The 25,208-nt window shown below is 34.2% G+C and overlaps 1 protein-coding gene across 4 annotated transcripts in view; it reads right to left on the bottom strand.

Annotated features, from left to right (window-relative positions):
- Positions 1 to 95: 95 nt before the first annotated feature.
- SLC4A7 (solute carrier family 4, sodium bicarbonate cotransporter, member 7) overlaps positions 96 to 25,208 on the bottom strand; it is an 89,603-nt gene continuing 64,490 nt past the window's right edge. For 2 of the 4 annotated variants that reach the window (XM_011969855.1, XM_011969854.1), the window contains exons 18-25: positions 22,195 to 22,356; positions 21,760 to 22,011; positions 18,990 to 19,058; positions 17,198 to 17,371; positions 13,175 to 13,306; positions 10,431 to 10,528; positions 6,594 to 6,701; positions 96 to 4,191 (exon numbers count right to left, since the gene is read on the bottom strand). In XM_011969855.1, the coding sequence (XP_011825245.1) occupies positions 4,110 to 4,191; positions 6,594 to 6,701; positions 10,431 to 10,528; positions 13,175 to 13,306; positions 17,198 to 17,371; positions 18,990 to 19,058; positions 21,760 to 22,011; positions 22,195 to 22,356 (1,077 nt within the window). In that variant the 3' untranslated portion in view covers positions 96 to 4,109. The remainder of the gene's footprint in view (positions 4,192 to 6,593; positions 6,702 to 10,430; positions 10,529 to 13,174; positions 13,307 to 17,197; positions 17,372 to 18,989; positions 19,059 to 21,759; positions 22,012 to 22,194; positions 22,357 to 25,208) is intronic. The other 2 variants (XM_011969853.1, XM_011969856.1) reach the window with 1 other exon arrangement.

Genomic DNA, 25,208 nt, shown 5'->3' with positions numbered 1-25,208 from the left:
CACTCATTTACCTTCCTCTCCTATCCCATCTCAAGCTGAGACAGAGATGTGGTTCTCCTAATAATCAGAATACAAAGTAAAGACAATAGCCAACAACTAATTAAGTAGATTTTTATTGCTCAATCAACTTCAGTAACATCTCCGAAAAAATAGTTTTCATCTAACAATTATGAAACAAATTTGAAAGGCAGGATCATTCACAATATAGACCTGGTAGAGGCTTATACTTCATATAAATGAAAAAATATCAGTTCTACAATTTAAATGTTTACTTTGGATTTTATTATAGAAGAAAATATCATTGTAATTATAAAAGCCATAAAAATTGGAACTGTACTGTGAAATTACATCAAGGTATCAAATTTTATATAAATGAACAATAAAATTCAATTTTTATTTATTTAAACATAGTAAACATTGGAAGACAATCTCCCCCATGGGGAAAAAAAAAAAAAATCTTGAATAACAAAGCAACAAAAAAAAAAAAAAAAAAAAAAAACAACCTGGGGTTTAACAATTACTGTAAGTCAAATGTTGAAGTCAGTATGTGTTAATTAAATTTCATTTTTAAAATGATCTTTGGATGATTACATTTCCAACTATGTTTTCCTATAATTGACACTTAATGTTACTTTTTGAAAAGTCAGAAAAGAAACCAATTTATATTAAGATGGCCAAATTTTGCAATTTGAACACTATTTTAAACTTTGAACGTCCTTAAGGTCTTTAAATTTACTTTCTAAAATAAATAATTGTTGGAATAAACCAAAAGACATCTCACATATTTGCACTGCATATGATAAAAATGATGCGATCTACATAAATAAATTTAAAACATTAAGTTATTTCATATAAACATTTTTAATTACAATGTTATATCAATGGCTTACACAGTTGAAATCTGAGCACTTTAAAACAGGATTCACACCTTAAACTGCTGAGCACATTTATAGAACTGATGTACATCATATAATCCTTTAAACAGCAAACTCTGGTGTTATACCTCAGTTTCAGAAAGCATTTTTCTTTCAACAGAATTTTGAACCTGCCTTTGTGAAAGAAAAAAATTAGAAAGCTATTATACCCACACAGAAAATTTAAGTATGTGGAAGAAATAAACTTTTTTGGATGAAGAAAACAAGTTGATTTTGAGTGGTAAACAAATCTGGTTTACAAATACATGCATTAGCACATAAAATATTTTGTCCTAGACATCTTTACAGAAGACTTGGCAAATATGAACAATGGTATGCCACAGCTTTTTAAAACGACGTTTAACAGATATAAGATCAGAATCATTCACATTCACACAAACACACACACACTTTAGAAAGACTGTGTGCTTCGCTTCAGCATATTTAATATCATTAAAGAATATATAGAATCATCCTTTTATCATAAGGAATTTACGTCATTGTTTTCTCAAAAGCTGCTATTTTAGATTGAAACAGCATTCAGAAAAAAGTACATTTCAGATGGTCAGCATCGGGATTTACTACAGACTTTGTAAACAGGTATCTATAAATAAATAAAACTAGGGTGGAGAAAAGAATATCCTGAGGTGGCTCTGTGGCCAGGGTATTCAGTAGCACTAAGCTCCATTCTGGAAATCAAGGCATCTAAAGAAAAGTGCAGGGCTGAATTTATTTTGTAAATGGAATATGTACAGGTTTAATTATTTTGCACCTTGAGGTAAATCAGTACACAGCAACTACTACTGCTTATATACACTTATTTAAGGCAACTTTATTTAAAAATCAATATATGTAGTAAATTATATCTGTCACTGTCTCAATGAATGTTATCTATGATTATTTTTCAAAAACAGTGGAAGAAATATAATCACTTAAAACAAGCAGTTAATTACTTAAACATGAGTTACCTTTGCTCTTAAACGGAGTAGTCAGATCATTTTGTCAGTCAAGTAGTCAAAAGAAAGCAGAAACCAGTAAAATTAGAAGCACTGTGAAAACATTTTGAGTGCAAAGTATTTTGCAAGTGACGGTTTTTCTGGCACTGGATACTTACTATACATAAATTAAATAAAATCACAGAAACACTATGATCCCAGGTAGTTTTCAGTTTTAAAATTTCTTCCTGTAGAGTAAGTACAGTTGTTACCCCCGATGTCCAGACACAAGGAAATGATGTGAGGAAATCCTCTTGTTCAGGTACATCAGGGGAGTTTTAAAAATAGCAGCAAATACTGGGGTCTTTGGAAATAATTATGCTGCTACAAATGAAAAGGAATCATTACAATGGAAGCTCATAAACAATAATAAGCACCGTGGGTAATACTCTATCAATTGCCAATAGAGTCTAACTCTTTTTAGGCAGTACCAAATGATGACAGCTATATATTTTCTAAAGAAAAGCAGCTACATTTCCAACCTCTCATCCAAGGCAGAAGTTGAATCCATCATTTTAACTAGACTCTTACAATATGGTCTTAGAGGAGGACATTATCTTAGTTAATAAATAGTTTATAATGAATTTAAAACACCAGACTTGCTAAAATTTCAGCTTTTGGCATTCCTCATGATCCTTTATTAGATTAATTATGTATACTTTTATAATTTAATTATATGGTTAAAGGGCATTGGAATTTCATTAAAATTTTCATCCTAATAGTCATGTCACCATTTTTGATATTTCTGTGGCTTCTCAATACTCATTTGATTTTTGTAAATTATTCTCTTGTCAAATCAGTTTCACAACCCCATTCATCCAGTCCTACAGGCTTAACAACATTTATTTATTTCACGTGGAGCTAAAAGTATATAAAAGATGACTAACAAGATTTGTTAGACTTTAAAAAGCTCAGAAAAGCAAAAACTAACAAATACACAAAATAAAAATGCCATTAATCTGAGCTACATATAAAATGTCTAATTTCCTTTTAAAATATAAATATGGCAGTGCTTTATATCAAAGATGTAAAATCTATCAATTGCTTTAAGATAATAAACATAAATGCAAGTGAGCACCAACTATTTACATGAACAATTTACTCTATTTGTTACTTTTCCAAATGTTTATATAATATTTAAGCATCATATCAAAATAAATATTTTAAAATAAAATCACAGGTAACAAGCTATTAAATGTAATCTACAAAAGAATAACATAAAGAGAAAATGAAAGGTAATTCTTAATAAAGTAATACTGATCACAGACCCATCTGAGAGAATTCTGACTCCTGATAATTTACGCCCACTACTTATACGGAATAGTCAATAACTTGAACCTGATGGAAACGAAACCATTTTAAGACAAAGAGAGACAAGGCAGAGAACAGAGTGGGAAAAATAGGATTTAAAAGAGTATAAGGATTCAGAAAAAAAAATTCTACAAAGGCTTCAAAATCTAACTATTGCAAACTGGCATTGTATAACTTTTTAAATTCATGAAGTTATAAATGGTATGGGTGCTTAATTATCAAATCACCTGCAATTGTACTTGTCTGTCACAATGGATACCCAGATATGAAGGTTTTGAGATTAAAAAAAATTTAAACATAAAAGTTAAAAACTATCATTATTAAAGTTTCCATTGTTCTACATTCATCTCTATGGCTAAGAAAACGCCAGTTAGTGAAACATGATGGACATCTACAGAAATGAAACACAGACAGAGAAGCCCTGAAATGTTTTCACTTTTCCCACAGCACTGGTACAGACTCCCTATTCTTCCCATAAAGCACTAACAAAAGTGAAATAATATGTGAAAATTTCGAGAAACACATAAAAATTATAAACATAAACAAAGGATCACTTAAGGTTTTTATGAATTGCCATTGATGAACAAAGAGATGTAAGAAAAGCAGACTGAAAGCATTTCTCCGCATCCTTCTATTGCAAAACAGAAATTTTTTTTTTTCTAACAGAATAAATATTTGAATAGTTAAGAACCATGTACCTCACTTCAAAGAGAGCATTTCATTATACACATAGTCTCCACGGTGCTCATTACAAACTCGAGACACTACTTTTAAAAACTCAGTAGTCACACATAAACAGCATGACATACAATATTCTTATATATAGTGACATGATACGCACACCTTACATATGTATATATCTATATGTATAATGCCTCTTGGTTCAGTTCTATAATGAAGTTTCAGCATCCACATATTTCTTTCTTGGTTCATCTTCAAAACTTATTTTCACACTCACAGGTTTATCAGGACTATTTAAAACAAAGAATGAAAATAAATAATTTTTAAACATAAATATTCAATTCTAAACATGGCTAAGAATGAGTATATTAAATCTTCTGAGATTACTATTAACACTACAAACTTATGACTTGCTAATATAATTTTACCTTTTTCTAAATCAATAAAGTGGAAAGGCAAATATTAAAAATTCTGTTTTTAAAAATTACAAATATTAAAAATTCTGTTTGCAATTTAAATTCATGTTCTTCTTACAACTAAAGAGGGGGTCCTTAAAATAGGGCAGTATATGGTCAGAATCTGTTGGATTACTTTTATTTAATATATGAAGAGCTATAGCATGAGACTTTTATTTCACTGAAAAATCTATTAATATATGAATCTTTGTTAATAGATAGGTATCAAATAATTTCCAAGGTTATAAATTTATAAAACTTCTCACTCCAAATTTGATTCATAAATACAAAACCAATATATTATATATATTCTATATACATACTGGTTCTGTATTTATGAATTTTATTTATGAATATGTATTCTATATATGTAGAACAAATATTTGAAAAATATATATATATATTTTTTTGAGAGACAGAGTTTTGTTCTTGTTGCCCAGGATGGAATGCAATGGCACAATCTCAGCTCACTGCAACTTCCGCCCCCCAGGTTCAAGTGATTCTCCTGCCTCAGCCTCCCAAGTAGCTGGGATTACAGGCATGTGCCACCATGCCCAGCTAATTTTTGTAGTTTTAGTAGAGACAGGGTTTCTCCATGTTGGTCAGGCTGGTCTCGAACTCCTGACCTCAAATCATCCGCCCACCTTGGCCTCCCAAAGTGTTGGGATTACAGGCCTGAGCCACTGCACCTGGGCGACCTATTCTATATTTTCAACTTAGTATCACACAGTGACTCCATGTACATGGATTTAATTAATTGTAACATATGAATATCTGGGTTCTGGAAAAGGTTTTGAGAAAGTGTAAAAACACACTATGGTTTGCTGTCTTCTCTAGACAAACTGAAGAAAAGACCCCCTTCCCCAAGCATTTTCCTGTTAAACAACAAAGCCAAGACATTCTCTTTCTTCCTATGTGATTCTGAAGTGCAAGGCAACCCAAACAAAAGGTAAAAGCATAAAACATATTAGTTATTATTGTAAGGCCTTTATTTTTTATGATAATTATACTAACAGGGCCAGGGGTGCTGACACTGTGTGAACAATTACTAATAGTAAAAAGAATATTTAGAAAAATTCTGGCTGTACTGAATGATCCAAAATTACAAAGAGTTTAACTTTAAAACTTTTTAAGTTACAGACAGAAGAAAGGAAACAGCCAGCTGAGAAATCAGAACTCAGATGACAGAAGAGAAAAACATATGATAGAGAGTAAGTAGGAAAAAGGTTCTAAAAGAGGGTAGTGAAACAATGACAAAAAGCTAATCACTTATTGTCAGAAGACAGAGCTAAGACAGCAAGTGAACCAAAACAGCTACGTGACTGAGTGCCTAGAAAAGTTTTCATCTGATGCCCAAGCAGAATATACAGACACCCAACATAGCATCTCGCACAAACTGTACATAAAAAGAAGTATTTGCTGAGTATGAATGACTGAGTACCCTATAAGACAGTAACTCATTTCTCCAGAGGCTTAAGGGATTAAAGTACTGATGATTACCAAACAGAATCCCTGAGGGCTTAGTTCTTGAAGTGAGAACAAAAGAAAGAAAATAGGTTATATAACAAGAAATGTAAGAAAGAGGTTACATAATACTTTCAATACATGGTCCACTGTAAAACTGAATGGTCTTTACGTCAATGGATTAGATTTCTTCCAAATATCTCCAAGCAACATATTTACCTCACCTGAACAAATGGCATACTAAACCAAAACACAAGAAGGGAAACAACTTGTGTTTCTCTTTTCTTAGATCATCAGAAAGCATGATTGAAATAGTATTCAATTATAGTAGTTAATCCCTAGTAGTTATCTTTATACGGTTTCTGATCTTTTTTATGTTCACTCCATACTGCTATATGAAATTTATTTTTATTATAAAATAGCTCGAATTATTATTATTACTATTTTTGAGACAGAGTTTCACTCTTGTCCTCCAGGTTGGAGTGCAATGGCACGATCTCAGATCACTGCAAGTGACCTCAGATGATCCTGACCTCAGATGATCTGCCCACTTCAGTCTCCCAAAGTGCTGGGATTACAGGTGTGAGCCACTGCACCTGACTCAAATTCTTTTTTAAAATAGGTAACTATATAAAAGACAAAAACATAATCATTATTTATACCTTATTCCAAGTATACATTAAAATGATGGATGAAAGAAAGAAAGAAATGAAGCTATCATAAGTAAATGAAAATTGGCTACAGTTAGAAAACACATAAACAGTTATAACTACCTCATATTAGATCTGGTTACTTTGGCATTCTCAGTATTCATGGAAAGTGCCTTCCACTGTGCAGTTTTGGCCATTTCATCTGATATGTTAACAACTGAGGGATCAACACTGAAGAACAAATACACTTTTTGGTTAGTATTCAGTACTTGCAAAAGCATTAATATTGTCATTCTTATTATCTGCTTTCATCAGCTAAATTGAGAAAACCTTTGCCATGCACTTAAAGGTCTAGCAGGATATCAGAATTTGAGTTCTGTTACAAAGTCCTTATGAAGAATTACATCTTTCTTTCTAATCAAAACTAGGAGTAAGATTAACTAAGTTAGCAAGATTTATTTATGGAACTTCGCTTCAGAATCCAATTTGGGGTTTCAGTAGTACTTCGGCAGCACTCTAGCAATGATGCCCTATTATCATCTTGGCTGAAAATATGCTACTGAAATAACATAAAACTATGTTAATATGCTTATGCATACAAAAAATAATGCAATCTCAAGTCAACTAGAAAACATTTATAATTGGCACACATTTAATCTTATCAAATAAATACCCAAAGTATATAAGGAAAACTTAAGATTATGATTTTTAAAATCTTATTTTTCATAGCTTTTACAAATCATTATAAAGAATGCTTGGAAAGATAACACTCTGAAATTGAAAACAAAGTTCTGAAAATATGTCACATATTTAGTGTGATAAAGGTGGTATTTATCAAGTTCATCAAAATTAAAAGAACAGAGTAGGCTGGGCATGGTGGCTCACGCCTATAATCCCAGCACTTTGGGAGGCTGAGGCGGGCGGATCACAAGGTCAGGAGTTCGAGACCAGCCTGGCCAATGTGGTGAAACCCCGTCTTTACTAAAAATACAAAAATTAGCCGGATATGGTGGCACTCGCCTGTAATCCCAGCTACTTGGGAGGCTGAGGCAGGAGAATCTCTTGAACCTGGGAGGCAGAGGTTGCAGTGATTCGAGATCGCACCACTGCACTCCAGCCTGGGTGACAGAGCAAGACTCATCTCAAGAATTAAAAAAAAGAAAAAAAAGAGTACTATCCATTTATTACAGTAAGACAAATGTTTCTGTTTCTGTATTTCTATGAAAATTACTTCAAGACCTCAAATCCAATAATATCCATAAATAATTAATTTGGGGCTCAAGGTTGTCCATCACAAGTAATAGGAAAGTATCAAAGTTAATACAAATACATTTGCAAGTCCTTTTTCTTTGATTAAAAAAATACATTCAGACAAACAAGATACAAATACAAATGTCAAATTAGGTAATGTTAAATTAACAATGTGATGGCAACTAGTTTACAAATGACTAAACAGCGGTCATTTAGAAAGTGCTAGCTCTGTTCATACTTAAAGTCAGAATGTTATTTACAAATTTAAGATTGAAGAGAAATGTGAGGTGGTCACTGAAAAGTCTCTATGAATGGTTTCTTTACCTTCGCCACGTCAGATTTTTAAAAGTACACAAAGTCTGAATACCAAAGTTTATAATGGCATAGCCATCCAACTTGAAACTGCCTACCCCGAGTAAACATTTATTCACTTGGTTGCCAACTTCATATAAGTGAAGAAAGAAATTCCTGATAAACTTTCTAGCTTCTAAATATCCTCCACTATGAAGAAAGTACATGTTTTTTTTCCCTCAAAATGAAATTAGATGGGAAAAACTTTGCCTGCATTACATACATTATTTTCATCTTTTACAAGGGCTTTACAGTTTCCAAATACTTTCATATACCATCTCATTTGATCTTCCACCCAAGTAATCCAAAGCTATTTAAGATATAAAATTCTGGCAAATAAGCACATTAGCCATTTCCTGGCATTCCTGATGTTAAAAATTTTAAACATAGCCATATTAATCATGGCTCATGTCACCACTTAAAAGACAAAAGGAAAACTACAGATATCTTTTTCTTCATCAGACTATAGACTCCACTTAAATTTATCAAGGTTCATATATAATTACACTGAAAAAGTGATAAAGTAGGGTACAGAAATTAAGCGCAAATACTCTCAGCAAGTTGGTGATAATTACTAACAACCATCATGGCAGTTCCTATACTCTTTTTAGAAATACATCAATGAAGTTAACATATTAAATCATTTAACAAATATTTCTAGAACCCATCAAAGCAGATCACTGTGGCTGGATATATTAAATATCCATATTAAATGCCTCTATGCTTGGCATTTAAAGTATACAAAAATTTCAAGAGAATAATAACAATAGTGAAAATAAATAGCAAAATGTATAGAGGAAAATCAGTTGAATTCATTCATCACAACTAATCAACATGTACAAGTCAAATGTCACTCCTGTAAAAGCTATAAATAGCTAAAAAATAAAAAAAGAAATGGAAGGAAGTTAATTAAATACCAATAAACATTTTCTATCAACTGATCAGGGAAGAAACCTGTACATTTTCTAAGACTGATTTCGCTAGCTAATCAGAAATGGAATAGATGTGTAGAAACAGGAGGGCCAGGAGCTGTGGTTCACGCCTGTAATCCCAGCATCTGGGAGGCCAAGGCGGGCGGATCACCTGAGGTCAGGAGTTCGAGACCATCATGGCCAACATGGTAAAACCCCGTCTCTACTATAATTACAAAAATTAGCAGGACGTAGTGGCAGGCGCCTGTAATCCCAACTACTCAAGAGAACCCAGGAGGTGGAAGTTGCAGTGAGCCAAGATCACACCATTCCACTCCAGCCTGGGGGACGAGAACGAGACTTCGTCTCAAAAAAAAAAAAAAAAAAGAAAAAAATAGAAATCAGGTGTGTACATAAATATAGGCTGTTATTAATATTATTTTGAGACTGAGTCTTGCTCTGTTGCCTAGGTTGGAGTGCACTGGCATGATCTTGGCTCACCGCAATCTCTGCCTCATGGGTTCAAGCAAATCTCCTGCCTCACCCTCCTTCGTAGCTGGGATTACAGGCACCACCACACCCAGCTAATTTTTCTATTTTTAGTAGAGACGGTGTTTCCCCATGTTGGCCAGGCTGGTCTTGAACTCCTGACCTCAGGTGATCCACCTGCCTCAGCCTCGCAAAGTGCTGGGATTACAAGCATGAGCCACCGCACCCGGCCTCTAAGACTGATTTCTCTAGCTAATCGGAAATGGAATAGAAGTGTAGAAATAGAAATCAGGTGTGTACACGAATATAGGTTAATCTTTTAATACTACAGAAGTCTGCATTTCCCAACCTCTGTATCTTTAGTTCTTACATTTAAATATAAATCACCAAGATCACACACAATGAATTATACATATTTATTAATTCTTGCATCATATGAACCCTCACTGCCAATAATCAAATCACATCTTTGAAAAGTAAGAGACTTCTAGGGCCTCTAAACATAGTTATATATTGGAAGGCTATCAGAAAATGAATTACTGGTATCTGAATGGATACTGACAAAGATTACTGAAAACTTTTATTTTCCAGCAGCCACTGACCACAGCCCTAATGAAGGGCACAAAGGAAAAAGCTACATTACTGGGAAAATGGAAATATTCTCGGACTCATGTACTGATTTTAAACTTCACTAAGACAGATGGAGTGATAGAAGACAAGTCAATTTTATTGGCTTGGCATGGAAGTTAGTTTAAGGCTCTGGTCCAAGTCCAGCTTGGGTGGGAAAGGAGCAAGGGACTTCCTTTTCAAATTGTGTGACACCCTCCTTTAGTTGATACACCATATGCAGATTTTATCATCTTTTATAAAATAGAAATCATTTTAAAGAAGCATTGTATGGCTTATTAATACACTTGACATGTATATAAAAGTTTTAGAGCATAAAGTTATATCTCACCTATATTTTAGGGCCTTAACTGGAATTTGCAAGAGACTTCCTCCTTCAAACGGAAGGTGCACAGTATCATCATCGTCTTGAAGCATCCGTTCAGCTTCCTTTAGAACACATGTGTGAAGAGGTTACTTTTCCCAGAAAATTTTCCAACAGAATCGGTTAATATATAATGTTTTAAAGACTTAGAAACCCAAACTGACATTATTTAAATATAACATATCTGCCATTACTGAAAAATTAATTTTATAATCATGAAGACATACTTTTAACATAAAATAAAAACAACCACTTGTATAACAGGACTAATTTAACACTGATATAACTTTCATTTCTTTATGTAAATCACTATCACTCATACTATTTAACTACAATCTAATTACATAAATGTGATTATCAATTATTATGTAGGTTTATAATGAGAGAGAACATTCTGTGAAACCTTATCACAATATGGTATGAGCGGAATGTCATTTAGATAAGGCAGGGTTTCTCAACCTCAGGAATACTGACATTTAGGGTATAATATTTATCTTTTGTAGAAGTCCTATGTATATAGAGTATTTCACAGCACCCCCGAATTCTACCTATCAGATGCCAGTAGCAGCCCCTCCAGTTATGACAATCAAAAATATCGCAGAAATTGAAATACTCTCAGCAATGTCTCAAATACTCTCAGATCAATTTGCTGAGAGTATTTGTTGTTTAATTCCCTCCAGCCCAACCCAGTAATAATTACTAATAACCATGACGGCATTTCCTATACTCTTTTTAAAAGTACATCAATGAAAGTACTATCTTAAATCATTCAGCAAATATTTATAGAACCCAGCAAAGCAGACCACTAAGGCTGGTTAAGATCAAGGCTCAAGCTCAGGTTGAGACCAACTTGGACAGTGGACACAGAAGAAAATTATGATGTTAATAATGGGGGTGATGAATAGGACAGTAGAGGGAGACACTGAGAGAACATTTGTATTTCTTTTCCTTACTAATAGAAATTCTACTATTTTGAGGTGCCAATGTGCCCAGATCTTAAAAACAAACAAAAACAAAAACACCTCTAAACTAAATCTCCCAGCATTCCTTGCAACTTAGTAGGATCATGAGGTGCAAGCAGAACTTACTGGAAAGAACATTCTGGAAAGACTCTTTAAACTTGACAATATGGTAAAGTTATTTTGCCTTCTATCCCTTCCTTTTTCCTGCTGTCTCTAATGCTAACATGACAGCTGGAGTCTGACAGTCATTTTGACTCATGAAGTGAAGGAGAGGATGGAAACTATATGCTGAGGTCAGGAGAAAAGTACAAGGAGCCCCTGATAACTTTGTGGGGCTTAACACTACATCACTTGCTTTCAAGGATTCTTTTACTTGAAACGCAAGAACAACCTTGTGTTTAAAGACCACTTTTACTTTTGTTTTTTGTTATATATGACTGAACCTTATTCTAATTAATACAGAAAGTAATAAACAGGCAATTTGGCCCATATATTTTATAGGTAAATTACATCCCATTTCAAAAATCACCAAAAACTCATACAGGCCAGGTACAGTGGCTCACGTCTATAATCCCGGCACTTTGGGGGACCAAGGCAGGCAGATCACCAGAGATCAGGAGTTCAAGACCAGCCTGGCCAACATGGTGGAATCCTGTCTCTACTAAAAATACAAAAATTAGCTCAGTTTGGTGGCAGGTAGCTTGGACCCGGGAGGTTGGTCCCAGGTCCTTGGTCCCAGGTAGCTTGGACCCGGGAGGTTGAGGTGGTTGCAGTGAGCCAAGATCATGCCACTGCACTCCAGCCTGGGCTATAGAGCAAGACTCCATCTCAGAAGAAAAAACCAAAACACCTTACATATATAACTCTGAAGAAAACCAAAATCTTAATTTTAAAAATCTGGTGTCTTAATTCAAATTAATATTGTAATTAGTATCTAATTAAAGAATTTCGATTTTTGTTGAAAAATAAACATAAAACCAATAAAATTTTAATCTCTATTTAAACAGGACCATTAACATTTTAAAATATGTATCTTTCTTATCTTTGATTTCCAAACAATATTCTGAATGGGAAAATGGAGCAAGGAAATACAATCAAAAAACCATCAATGCTATATACTCAAGTCTCTACTTTTCCTTCTTATTAACTGATAGTATTGAATTGGTTATTAAAAATCAAATTCCAATTCAGAATAAAGTATGTTTAAATCTTGGCATACAAATCAACTAATGGTGGTACACAGTAAGTGCACATAAAGACTAAAACTTTATTATACTTTTTTAAAAAGATAATTACTTAAAAATCCTTTTTGTCATTATGTATAAAATTAAATATATGCTAAAATTTATATTAAATGTATTTAACGTTTACTCAGATAATATACTCTGATGTACAACTATTTTGTGTTACCTATATTTTAATATTGCTAAAAGCTGTAATTCTTCTGATTGCTGATTAAGTAAGCACATGATATTTAATTTTTGAAAAGTATTACTGTGTCAGAGCTATAGAAGTACAATACAATGAAATAGTTAAGAGCCTACATTTGGAACAGTTACCTAGTGGTTCTCTGCCTCAGTTTCCTCATTTGTAAAATGGAGATAATAACAATACCTACTACACTTTATACAAAGTTCTTAGAAGGATGAAAGGAACTGATTCATGTAAAGTGATTATAACGATGCCTGCAATATGGTACAAAATATTAAATAAGGAAGCGGTGTGAGTTTAAAATGGTTATCTTTTTACCTCCTTCTCTTTTTTCTTTTTGTCATCTTCTTTCTTTTTCTTACTTTCTGGCATGAGATCATCAAGCCAACTAAGTTCTCTCTTCGTGAAACACAGGTCCATGAGTTTGCGTACAAACACTAATGCAAGAACCTTTAAAAAGGGGAAGGAAATATTAAGTAACACATAATATAAACTGTATCACTTAAAGAGCAAAAGCATATTTGTTAAATCTTATAATAAAAAATGCTTCATATAGTTTAAAAATTATTCACACATTATCTTGTTTCAAAGGAATTGAGTCAATTATTTCTTTCTTTTAACTTTCTGCTAAAAAAAAAAAGCTATAAAGAGAGGAAAAAAGGAAATGGCATTCTTAACCTTCTCCTTAATAAATCTCTTGCACTCCACATGAAATTATGAAGCAGGTTAAACACTGACTATCAAAGCAAAAACATTAATTTTTAAGACATTATATATTATGTAAGTATATATAATTTTTAAAAATCTCTTGAGCAATGCATTAGAGTACCTATTCCCAACATTAGGTTTTAACTTTTCAATCATATGGGAGAAATGAACTACTACTTTAATTTGCTTTAACTGCTTCTGAAGATGAGCATGTTTTTGAATGCTGATTGGCAAATGAGATTTCCACTTCTCTACTTGCTATTTCCTAACCTTTGACTGTTTTTTCTGTTGGTTTTTATGACTTTTGTTTATGAATTTATGAGTTCTGTGTAGTTTGAATAGAAATTTTTTATCTGTGTTATATGTTACAAACATTTTCTCCCAGTTCAGTCTGATTTTACTGTTTTTTATGCTTTTTGAACACATAAGAAACATTTAATTATCATGTGGTCAAATATAGCATATATCTTCCTTTTACACTTGGGTTTTCCTATGTTCTTTGAAAAGTTAGTCCCAATCAATGGATTATACAATACTCTTTTACATTTTCTACTACAATTTATTTTACCATTTAAATACTGAATTCAATTACGATTTTTGAACATGGTCTCAGATAAGGAGTACAACATTACTTAGCTTCCGGTATACATTTAAGTCGTCCAATACTAAATTCTCCCATACAAAAGAAATATTACCTTTAATGAAATAACCTGCTTATGGTATTCAAGTGATAAAATTCCAATGTATTCAGATACATTTCTGGACCCATTTGTCTATTTTTCTGATTTGTCTATTCATATGCCAATTCTATATTATGGTGGCTACACTGATTTGTCAGCAATTTTTAAATATTTGGTTATCAAAACAGTACAGTATCTGCACACGAACAGTGAAGTGGATGACAAAGCAAAGCCCTCTATGCCCAATCCTAGCCAGGAATCCTTCTTAGTTATAATTATCATTATCTTGTTATTCTCTAGTAGTTATGTCTCTCTAATGAATATATAATTTACATACAGAAAAACTGAAAAATAGCACGTGTACAGTTTGATACTTTTGACAAATGTATATACTACTCATATAATGCACACCCAGACAAGATACAGAACATTTCTACCGTCCACGTTTTTGAGTCTGGCATTTATTTTTTTCTATAAGCTTCCAAATTATTTATCCAGTTCACAATGACACCATCCCCCACCCCAACACATACATTCAGATAAAACTCCAGTAGAATTTGTACTTGGCACTGTATTACATTCCAATGCGATTTTTCAGAAAGCTGAAAGTTTTATAATATGAAGTCTTTAAAACAAAGAACACGGTATTTGTTCAGGTCTTATTTGTTGTCCCTTAATACTGTTATTGATTGAATTTTGTTCCCCATTAATAGTTAAGTCCTAACCTCCAGTACCTCAGAATACGAACTTATTTGGAAATAAGCTGTTGAGGAACACCAGGTGACAACAAAGGCCCCAATTTCAGTTAGCCAGCTGCAAGCCAAAGGAATGCCAAAGACAGCCAGCAAATCTCCAGAAGAGAGGAAGAGACAAGGCAGGATTCCCCTGGAGGCTTCAGAAAGAGCATGTTGCTGCCCACCCCCACATACTGCCTCTGGTTTGTGGTACTTTGTTACAGCAGCCCTTGGAAGCTAATACAACCGCTATTATAAAGCCTTTTTCTTTAAAGGGGTTTTTCTTTTAAAATTTATTCTTAAGTATTTTATGGTTTTTGATCATTGAGAGAGAATGCCTACTAATTCATCAAGTTTTCTAACGTGCAGTCACCCTAACACAATTCTTATTAATTCTATTACGGGCTCAGTCTTTTTTGTTTTTAACTAAAATCACTTGGGTTAATACGTATACTATGACATTTTCAACAAATATGTTCATTGCTTTGAAGCCAAAGTATCATTGTCTACTTAATTAAGATATATTAATCTCAGAAATTCTGCTAAATTTACTTGCTAATATTTTAGTTTAAGGTTTTTGCATTCATATTAGTAAGTAGGAAGGCAGCATAGATTTTTTGTGCAACTTAATTAGCCTTGGATGTTAATAACTTGCTAGTTTTTTTGAGAAAAAAAATGCATAGGTTTCCATCTTTTCCTTTGGTCTAGAATAATTCAAGAGGGCATTATAATGATCTGTTCTTTAAAATTAAGCTTTTAACCAATCTGACCCTGATACTTTAACGACAGGTCTTTAACCACTTTTCCAGTTTCTTCTATGCAACTGGGCTATACACAAATTTTACACTTCTAGTGTCAATTTTGGAAATTTAGATATAGTATGAAAATAATCCATTTGTTCCAGGTCAGAGGTCAGCAAACCATAGCACCTGAGTTAAATCTCATCCACCATCTATTTTTGTATAGCCCATAACCTAAGAATGTTTTTTTACAGATAAACATTTGGAATTAACTTGATAGTAGAGAACAAAAACCATGAATCCCGATTAAAATAATGTCAAATAAAAAGTAATTCCATTCTTCTAGTAGTCCTATATTTTTAAAATTATTTCTAAAATTTCATCAGTAAGATTACGTAATTACCCACATAACACTCTCGTGACCTACAAAGTCTAAAATGTTTACCATCTGGCCCTTTACAGAAAAAAGTTTATTGACCTCTGCTCTAGATATTCAAATTTACTGATATTCATGCAAGTGTTATTTTCATCAAGTCCCTCGAATCACATCCATATCTCTGGTTATCTCTCTTTTCTCCTTCTTAATCTTGTATATCCATTCTCTCATTTTCTTCTTTACATGGGCTTGGAGTGGTTTATCCATTACTGATTTTTTTAAAAAAAAACTTAGCTGCATCGAAGTCTTCTTGAATAATAAAGGCAATGAAGTGCATACACCTTCCTCTCAGTGTTTTAGTTGTGCTCAAAGTTTTACACCAACATTGTTATAATTTTCTCTCTTTCAGTACCTCTAGATGGTTTTTTTACTCAGTTTTCTATTCGGAAATTATTTAGAACAGTGTTTAATTTCCAAATATTTAAGATTATTTTAGTGGCTTTCCATTATTTATTTCTAATTTAACTATTAGAAAATATTACTTGAGTAATTTTTATAGCTTTTTAAATTCTGTAAGGTTTTCTCTGTGGCCATGTACAAAACCAATTTTTACATGGCATTTACAGAAGAATGTACATTCTCTATTTGTAAAATGCAATATTCTGTGATAATTTAATGAATTATCTTGTCTTATTAAAGTCATCGGTAGTCTTCATTACTTTTTAACTTCCAGATCTGTCAATTTCTGAAAAAGATATATCAAAATATTTTAATAATGAACCATGTTGTTTTGGTTGCTTTGCTTTTACATTTGGAAATGTATTTGTTCCATGAATGTCCTGAATTCTGAAGTTATTTAAAAATACAAAACCGAGTCCTATAGCCTAAGGACTAAAAAGAAAAACAAACAAAAATTTACAAAATAAGAAACCGAGGCTGGAAACAACTGGTTTGTATCAAGTAACAGCTAATTCACATTTTTCAAACACCGAAGGTACTTAGAACACATTATTCCTTTTCTCAAAGTCAATGATAAATATTAATAAAAAATTACTGTAAAAATATTATTAATTAGTGACAAAGTAAGTGTGAAGAAATCTTACCATCATAGGAAAAACCACTGCAGCAGCTGAAACTTTTATCACCCATAAAAGGACCAAACAAGTAAGCTGAATGACTGTGAAAATATGGACCTTCCAGAGCGGCACGTAACGGAGGTATATCAAATCAGGCTGATGTTTAGCAGGCATTCCGAATAATTTTATACGGTCAAATAACTACATATAGAATAAAAAACAAAGAAGTTTTCAATAAAATATTTCTGCTATTTAGGAGAAGAATCTATACTCAACTTTAGGATTTTGTGTATTAAACTGTAACTTCCTTGACATTTTCTGATAGTACAGGAGAATGTTACAGCAAGGATTCTCTGGATCCAAAGCAGGGAGGGGGGTAGGGGGGATGTGGCGGGCAGGAACCAAGCAACCACCTGCACTGCTGTAATTAATTTAATCAGAAAACCCAAGCCAAAATGTTTAATTCAGTGGATTAAAATATCTAGACAAACTTATCTGCTATAATTGAATAACACTCTCGTGACCTTTGAACTTGTTTTCTAATGTGCACGACAACAGAATAGTCTGAGTGACTTCTAAGGTTCTTTCCAAATCTAACCAGAAAATAAACTGAGATAACAATTACAATTCTTTACTAATTGAAAATAAAACTGAGCAAATGCCTTCATCTTTTGGAGCTTTAATTTCATCATTTACACACTGTGAATAAGATCAGCACAAAACTCTTAAAAATCACGTGAGATAAGGAAATAATTTCTGGACCAGTGAAGAGTAGATCCCGGATGGTGTTGAAAAAATAAAGATGCTTTCCTGCCACTAGCCTATAAGTTGGAAACTTTAGACAACATCCTTTTCATGAGAATAGGTGGTCATGTAGTGCTAACTGTGCTTTATGATCATTTTATTTTATTTTATTTTTTTGAGATGGGGTCTCACTCTGTCACCCAGGCTGGAATGCAGTGGCATGACCACAGCTCACAGCAGCCTAAAACTCCTGGGCTCAAGTAATCCTTCCACCTCAGCCTCCTAAGTAGCCAGCACTACACGTATACACCACCACAGCCAGCTAATTTTTAAATGTTTTGTAGAGACAGGATCTCACCGTGTTGTCCAGGCTGGTCTCAAACTCCTGGCCTCAGGTGATACTCCTGCCTCAGGCTTTCAGAGTGTTGGGATTACAGACATGAGTCACCATAGCCAGCCTAAATGTTTTATACTAAAATTACATTAGTACAAATCTTAAGAAGTTTTATTAGGTTGTTTCCCAGTAACTACTAAAACAAAACAAAATAATGAAATCACTGGCTTAGCTAATAATCTTCAATAAGTCCTTCTATTTCTGTTTCCTGATTTACATTAGGATTTCTTCCTTTCCTCTCTCCCAACTGGTTAGTGTTTTGAGGATCACAAAATGATGTATCTGCTAGGCTTCATAAGCTGTATTTTGTTACACAAATGGTGGGTCTTGCTATTTTTATAGGAAACTAATATCTGCCTTTTTAAGTACCAAAACTTTTTTTCAGTCCAATCCTTTTGATCCTCCCTCTCACTATACTAGTCTTTATTGAGTTATAGGGCTTTTCATTGGCTTCAATTAAAAACAGGTAAGGACCATGTCAGCCCATGACCTCACTCTCCGGAGGAAAAAATGTGCAGTAAGCAAACAATCACTTGGCAAATGTCTGAAGTCTTCAGTTAGGAAACTAACCTGCCCACAAAATGTCAGAGTTGAGAATAAATCACTACCATCATTAAAATAATCTTTACATACTTAAAATATCAAGTTCCTATAGAAAATCATTAAATACTTAAAACTTGCCTGGATTCCTTTTAATGAGGAAACTCCCATATAAAGGAAAACACCATACAGAACAGGCATCGGAATAAACTGTAAATAAAATGACCACAATTAGAATTCATGAGTAGTAAGTACACAAAAACATAATCAGTGAGTAATTACAGGGCTAGAATTAAAAGATCTTTCAATCATGAGGATTAGACCGACCTAACATTTCCACACATAAGAAAATTGCTAATATACAATAACCTGCTTGAAAAATGGCTCATCTTCTACATATTGCTTCCTAAAAAGGGAGTATGTTCACTTAAGAGCAGGGGTACTGCAGTCAGACTTAGTTTTAAGTCAAACTTAACCTTTCTGTACCTCGATTTCTATACCAAGATTACTGTGAAGATTCAATGACTTCAAATACATAAAACACTCAGAAAAGCACCTGATACATATTAACCACACAAAAGGTGACAACCATCATTACTGCTATCACTACCTGCTGCAGTGAATATTATTATGCAGTAGACTTTACTGAATACAGTAATTAAAATTCACCTCCAAAATAAAATCCTGAATACTTTGGCAGTTAGGACGATCCCAAACTGTCTACACAGTTCACACCTATTCATCCCGCAAGAAGGTCTGGCTATTAACAGAACCCATCCATTTACTCGAAAACCACAAAAAGCAGTCTGACCTACGGGAGAAGTGTACTATAAGGAAAAATGAATTAAAAAACTACAGAGGAAAACCACATCCACTACATCTCTTCTAAACAACTTAGCAGGTCTTTCTAAGGACACTGGAAAAAAAGAAAACAATTTATGAAGCAGACATATTTTTAAAAATCCAAGCAATGCCTGTAAATCTCAGCATTTTGGGAGGCTGAGGTGGGTAGGTCACCTGCGGCCTTAAGTTCAAGACCAACCTGGCTAACATGGTGAAACCACCATCTCTACCAAAAACACAAAAAGTAGCTGGGAATGGTGGCATGTGCCTGTAGTCCCAGCTACTCGGGAGGCTGAGGCCGAGAATCATTTGAACCCAGGAGGCAGAGGTTGTAGTGAGCCAAGATCATGCCACTGCACTCCAGCTTAGGTGATGGAGTGAGACTCAAAAAAAAAAAAAGAAAAGAATGCTCGGAAAAGGAAACAATAAGAACGGGAAAAGCTCATGAAAATTAAATCTATAAACATCAAAATAACTAAAATTTTGTAGTAACAATTTTGATAAGACTGAAGACCAATATAATGATATGAAAAAAGGAGGAAATTTTCTTTAATAGCAAGGGGGAGGAGGGATAAGAATGTTAGACCAAATCCAAAAGGTCTGAGATCTGTTTAGCTGGAGTTGAAGAAATTTGTAACAGAGACAGTAGATGAAAGGGAAGTAAACAGGGGAAGAAAATTCCCCACAGCAGAAGGCACAAGTTTCTTGAGGAAACTCACAGAGACTAAGCAGAGTAAATGAAAAGCCCCTAACTGCCCCCCTAAGGATCTGAATGAGATTTCACAAAAATGAAAGTTAAAAACAATTTTTTTGGTTTATCTTACAGAAAAGAGGGAAAAGGTCTCCATAAAAGTACAAAAACCAAATCGATTTCAGATTTCTCATTAGAAAATTGGTCTCTAGAAAACAATGACTTGAAGAGCCAAAAGAAAATTATTTTGAACATCTAACTATGGATCAAAGGCTGAGGCAAACAGAGACGTTTTGAAATACGCAAGAACTCTGAACAAGTTCACCACTCATGGTACCATGTGTAAAAAGAATTTATCATACAAAAAATGAATACAAGGAAAAACAGGAACCTGCATATACAATTTTTTACAGTAAGCGAAGGCAACAGATATTAGAAAGACTTATTTGGCCTCGAGGCTTGGGCTGGAGTAAAATAGGGTGTATTTCTGCCTCCCTGCAGGCAAATCACACTGCTTAGTCCTCACAATCATACTGCTTAGTCCCCAGCAAATATCATCATAATATCATTTATGTGTTCCCAGAGGGTATAAATTTCTGTAATCTAACTTACAGGAGAAGCAAGGAAGGTTTATCATCATAGCACAAAATGTAAATGTTAATAACAACTTTTACAATAATAAAATTAAAAATAAAAGCCAACAAGAGGGATGTGATGGAAGAGAGAATGAGGATAGAGTCGTAGGTGAAAGACACAACAACTTTAGGTCAGAAGCTCTCAAACTCTGTAGTCTCAAGACCCCTTTATACACTTAAAAATTACTGAGGTCATTTCCCCTCCCCCACAAATACTTTTGTTTATGAGTGTTTTATACATATTGATATTTGCCATATTATTTTTTGTTTTTTGAGACAGGATCTCACTTTGTCACCCAGGTTGGAGTGCAGTGGCCCAATCACGGCTCACTGCAGCCTTGACCTCCCAGGTTCAAGCGATCCTCCACCTCAGCCTCCTGAGTAGCTGGGACCACAGGAGCACGCCACCATACCTGGCTAATTATTTTTATTTTTATAGAGACAGGGTCTCACTATGTTGCCCAGGCTGGTCTTGAAACACCTGGCCTCAAGCAATCCTCCTGCCTTGGCCTCCCAAAGTGCTGGAATTACAGGCGTGAGCCACTGCACCTGGCATACATTATTTTAAAAATATACACAGCTTAACACTGAAATGCTTGCTATACTAAAAACCCAATGAAATTATTTCCCAAGTAAACTGTGGAAAACAAACCCAATTTTAGATATTTTAAGTTTCATTTTCACATAACTAAGTATAAATGTTATAATAAGACTGTAAAACATTGCAATAAAGAGATTTTACCTTTAGGACTGAAGTCATGAACACAGAGAGGCCCATTAGAATAAAAATCATTAGCCCTGTAACCCGCTGTTCACGAATTCCCAAAAACTTGGGTTGTTCCCCTGGAGCAGAACATTCAGATTCAACTTTTAAGCTGTTGACATGACTTATTGACAACACTGTTGCAGCCACAAACCATGGAAGTCCCATGACAGAGCAAACTCCCAACATAATGCCAACCATGAGCAAATCAAGGTGATAGCCAGCTCCTTTCTGAAAAGTGAAATGAACATAAGTATCTGTAAGTCTAAATTGTTCCCTCAATTTAACATTCTACACTAATTATAAAGAGGGAAGAAGCTAATTTTCATCTTACATCTTTTAATGTTCCAATCATTATGAAAACATCTCAAACCCTTGAAGAATCACAATGCTTAAGGCAAATTCTAAAATTACCTTTAATTTGTGCTCCTTTCGGTTTATAATTACAGCTGTGATTTGTTGATCCATAAAAATGAGAATAGTACAAAGCAAAGCAGGAATAGCAGCTATTAATAAGGTCCACCAAGGATTATCTCCCAGTGGGTTTATGATCCACCCTCTCTCTGGATGAGTAGGCTGTTAAAAAATTAAAAATAATTTTTAAAAAGTCTCCTTGCTGTATTGCACTAAATTTCCATAACACAGACTCGATCTGTTCCAAGAAATACCAAGGAATGGGAAATAATTTAAATCTTGAACTATATGGTGAATTATTTTCAAAGATGGCCACAGTAATTCTTCCTATCCCTACAAGTGTACCTTCTGGCATGTGACTCAGTCAATCTTTCCACCTAGAGGTGGAGGCTGCTTCCTTAACCCCTGAAACCAGGATGACCCTGTCACTTACTTTAACCCACAGAATAAGGCCAAAGTGATACTATGTGATTTCTAAGTCTTAACCTTAACGAACCTTGCAGCTTCTTCTCTAGCCCTCTTTGAACCCTGAGATTATTACGCTGTTGAGTAAGCCTAGATAAGCTTTCTTGAGGATAAGACTATCCTCAATATAGTCTATATGGTAGTGGGTGTCGGGGGCAGTTCACCAGGCAACTATCCCAGCTGCTTCAACCATCTGAGCTGAGGCCTCAGATATACAAATGAAGGCATATTGCCCCCACTGATGGCTGCACCCCATAGAGCAGACCACAAACCAGCTAAGCCTAGTCTCAACTGCCACAGAATTATAAACAAATAAAGTGCTGTTATTCAAAAGTTTGCTATGTAGAAATTGATAAGCAAACTGGAATGTCATTTCCACATGTTCCAGCATAATTCATATAAGGTAAAATCAATCTATCTACTAAACTCCTAAACTAAACTGCTTTATAAGTCCTCAGACTTAGTGATTTTGACAGGATCAGTACTAAATCAGAATTAGTCCTCAATACATGGCATTTTCAAAGAAACTACTAACAAAAATAAGGCACTTTATGAGATACTAATACATTTTGACAGTACAATATAAGATTTATTTTATAGCAATTTTTTTTTAAAGATCAAGAGAGTTTAGTATGTTTGGGAGAATACCACATATATTGAAACCAAAAACATATGTTTTTATTATCTCAACTCGGTATTAAGCTTGTTTCTTCTTCATGAAAACATTTGTCAATATAAAAGGGAAATTTAATACTTTCAAAGTTCAGGTAATTCAATCTTTCCACACTAATATATATTAAACTACCTCACACTCAATATTGTATATGAATAAAAATATTTTATTCTACTTATACAATGCCATTTACTCTTAAAGAGTTCCTTGATTTGTTTCCCTAAGTATATTTTATGCCCCCTGAAATCAGCCTATTTATTACCTCAAAGTCATATCAATAAATGAATAACAAGGACATATTTAAGAACTAGAACAAGGAACTTAGGCCAGGATTATAGGAAATTACATCAAGTTTTGAACCAATACTAATTCACAGTTTCATTTATTTATATATTCTCATAAAATAAGCTTAAAGTTTAATATTTTCATATTTTTATGTTAGAAACACAGACTTTCTAAAAATTGTTGGCAGATCATTTTCCACCTGTGTACCCTACTTTAAAAGACCACTGGCTTTAAAAATAACATTTTTTGGTCTCAGTGCAATATTATAAAATTAAATGATCTTCATTATATTCCTTATTTCAGATCCCCTTTAAAGCAGATGCTTCTGAAAGAAGTCATATAACTTTAAATTAAATATAACCAGTGACACTACTCAAAATGTCTTTCCTTTTAGAATAAACAAAGGAGGATGGAAGAAAACAAAAACAGAGCAGAAGGAAAATGAATGTATTCAATTTGCTAATGAAAGCAGAAAATTCAAATGGATGTTCAGATCAAATAGCATTTTTCTTATAGAACACATTTCGTTTTCTCCTTATGCTACCGGAAATTGTTACATGGAATTTTCCAACTACTGTCAGATATATTACCCTTCTAGAAATTTAACTAGACCCTCTGTGCCACTCCTAGAAAATTCAATTTTAGGTTATCTTTTTTTTTTTTTTTTTTTTTTTTTTTGAGATGGAGTTTCTCTCTTATTGCCCAGTCTGGAGTGTAATGGCGCAATCTCTGCTCACTGCAACCTTGGTCTCCTGAGTTCAAGAAATTCTCCTGCCTAAGCCTCCTAAGTAGCTGGGCTTACAGGGGCCTGTCACATACCCAGCCAGCTAATTTTCTGTGTTTTTAGTAGAGATGGGGTTCTCCCACGTTGGCCAGGCTGGTCTTAAGCTCCTGACCTCAGGTGATCCGCCCACCTCGGCCTCCTAAAGTGCTGGGATTATAGGCATGAGCCACCAAGCCTAGCCCTATTTTTACTTTATTTTAGAGATGGGATCTCGCTATGTTGCCCAGGATGGTCTCCAACTCCTGGCCTCAAGTGATCCTCCTGCCTTGGCCTCCCAAAATGCTAGGATTACAGGCATGAGCCACTGGCCTGGCCCCTTTTAGAAATGCCCTGGCAAGCCAGACAGGGCTGAGAAACATGACTAAAAGTTACTTTACAGAGACATGTAGTTTATTCTTCTTCTGGATAGAACTATACTCAAATCAACAGTACGATGAAGCTGACAGTGGACTTCAAACCTAACTCTAATATTGAATTTCAGCTGGGCACGGTGCTCACGCCTGTAATCTCAGCACTTTGGGAGGCCAAGGCAGGACGATTATCTGAGATCAGGAGTTCAAGACCAGCCTGGCCAATATGGTGAAACCCTCTCTCTACTAAAAACACAAAAATTAGCTGGGTGTGGTGGTGTGCGCCTGTAATCTCAGCTACTCGGGAGACTGAGGCAGGAGAATTGCTTGAACCTGGGAGGCTGAGGTTGCAGTGAGCCAAGATTGAGCCACTGCACTCCAGGCTGGGTGACAGAGCAAGACTGTCTCAAAAACAACAGCAACAACACAACAAGAAAAACTGAATTGCTTTGAACAG

This window comes from Mandrillus leucophaeus, unplaced genomic scaffold, assembly GCF_000951045.1.
Source record: "Mandrillus leucophaeus isolate KB7577 unplaced genomic scaffold, Mleu.le_1.0 Scaffold915, whole genome shotgun sequence".
NCBI lineage: Eukaryota > Metazoa > Chordata > Mammalia > Primates > Cercopithecidae > Mandrillus > Mandrillus leucophaeus.
The sequence above is the reverse complement of the archived record's forward strand: the minus strand, read 5'-3'. Positions and strand labels throughout refer to the sequence as shown.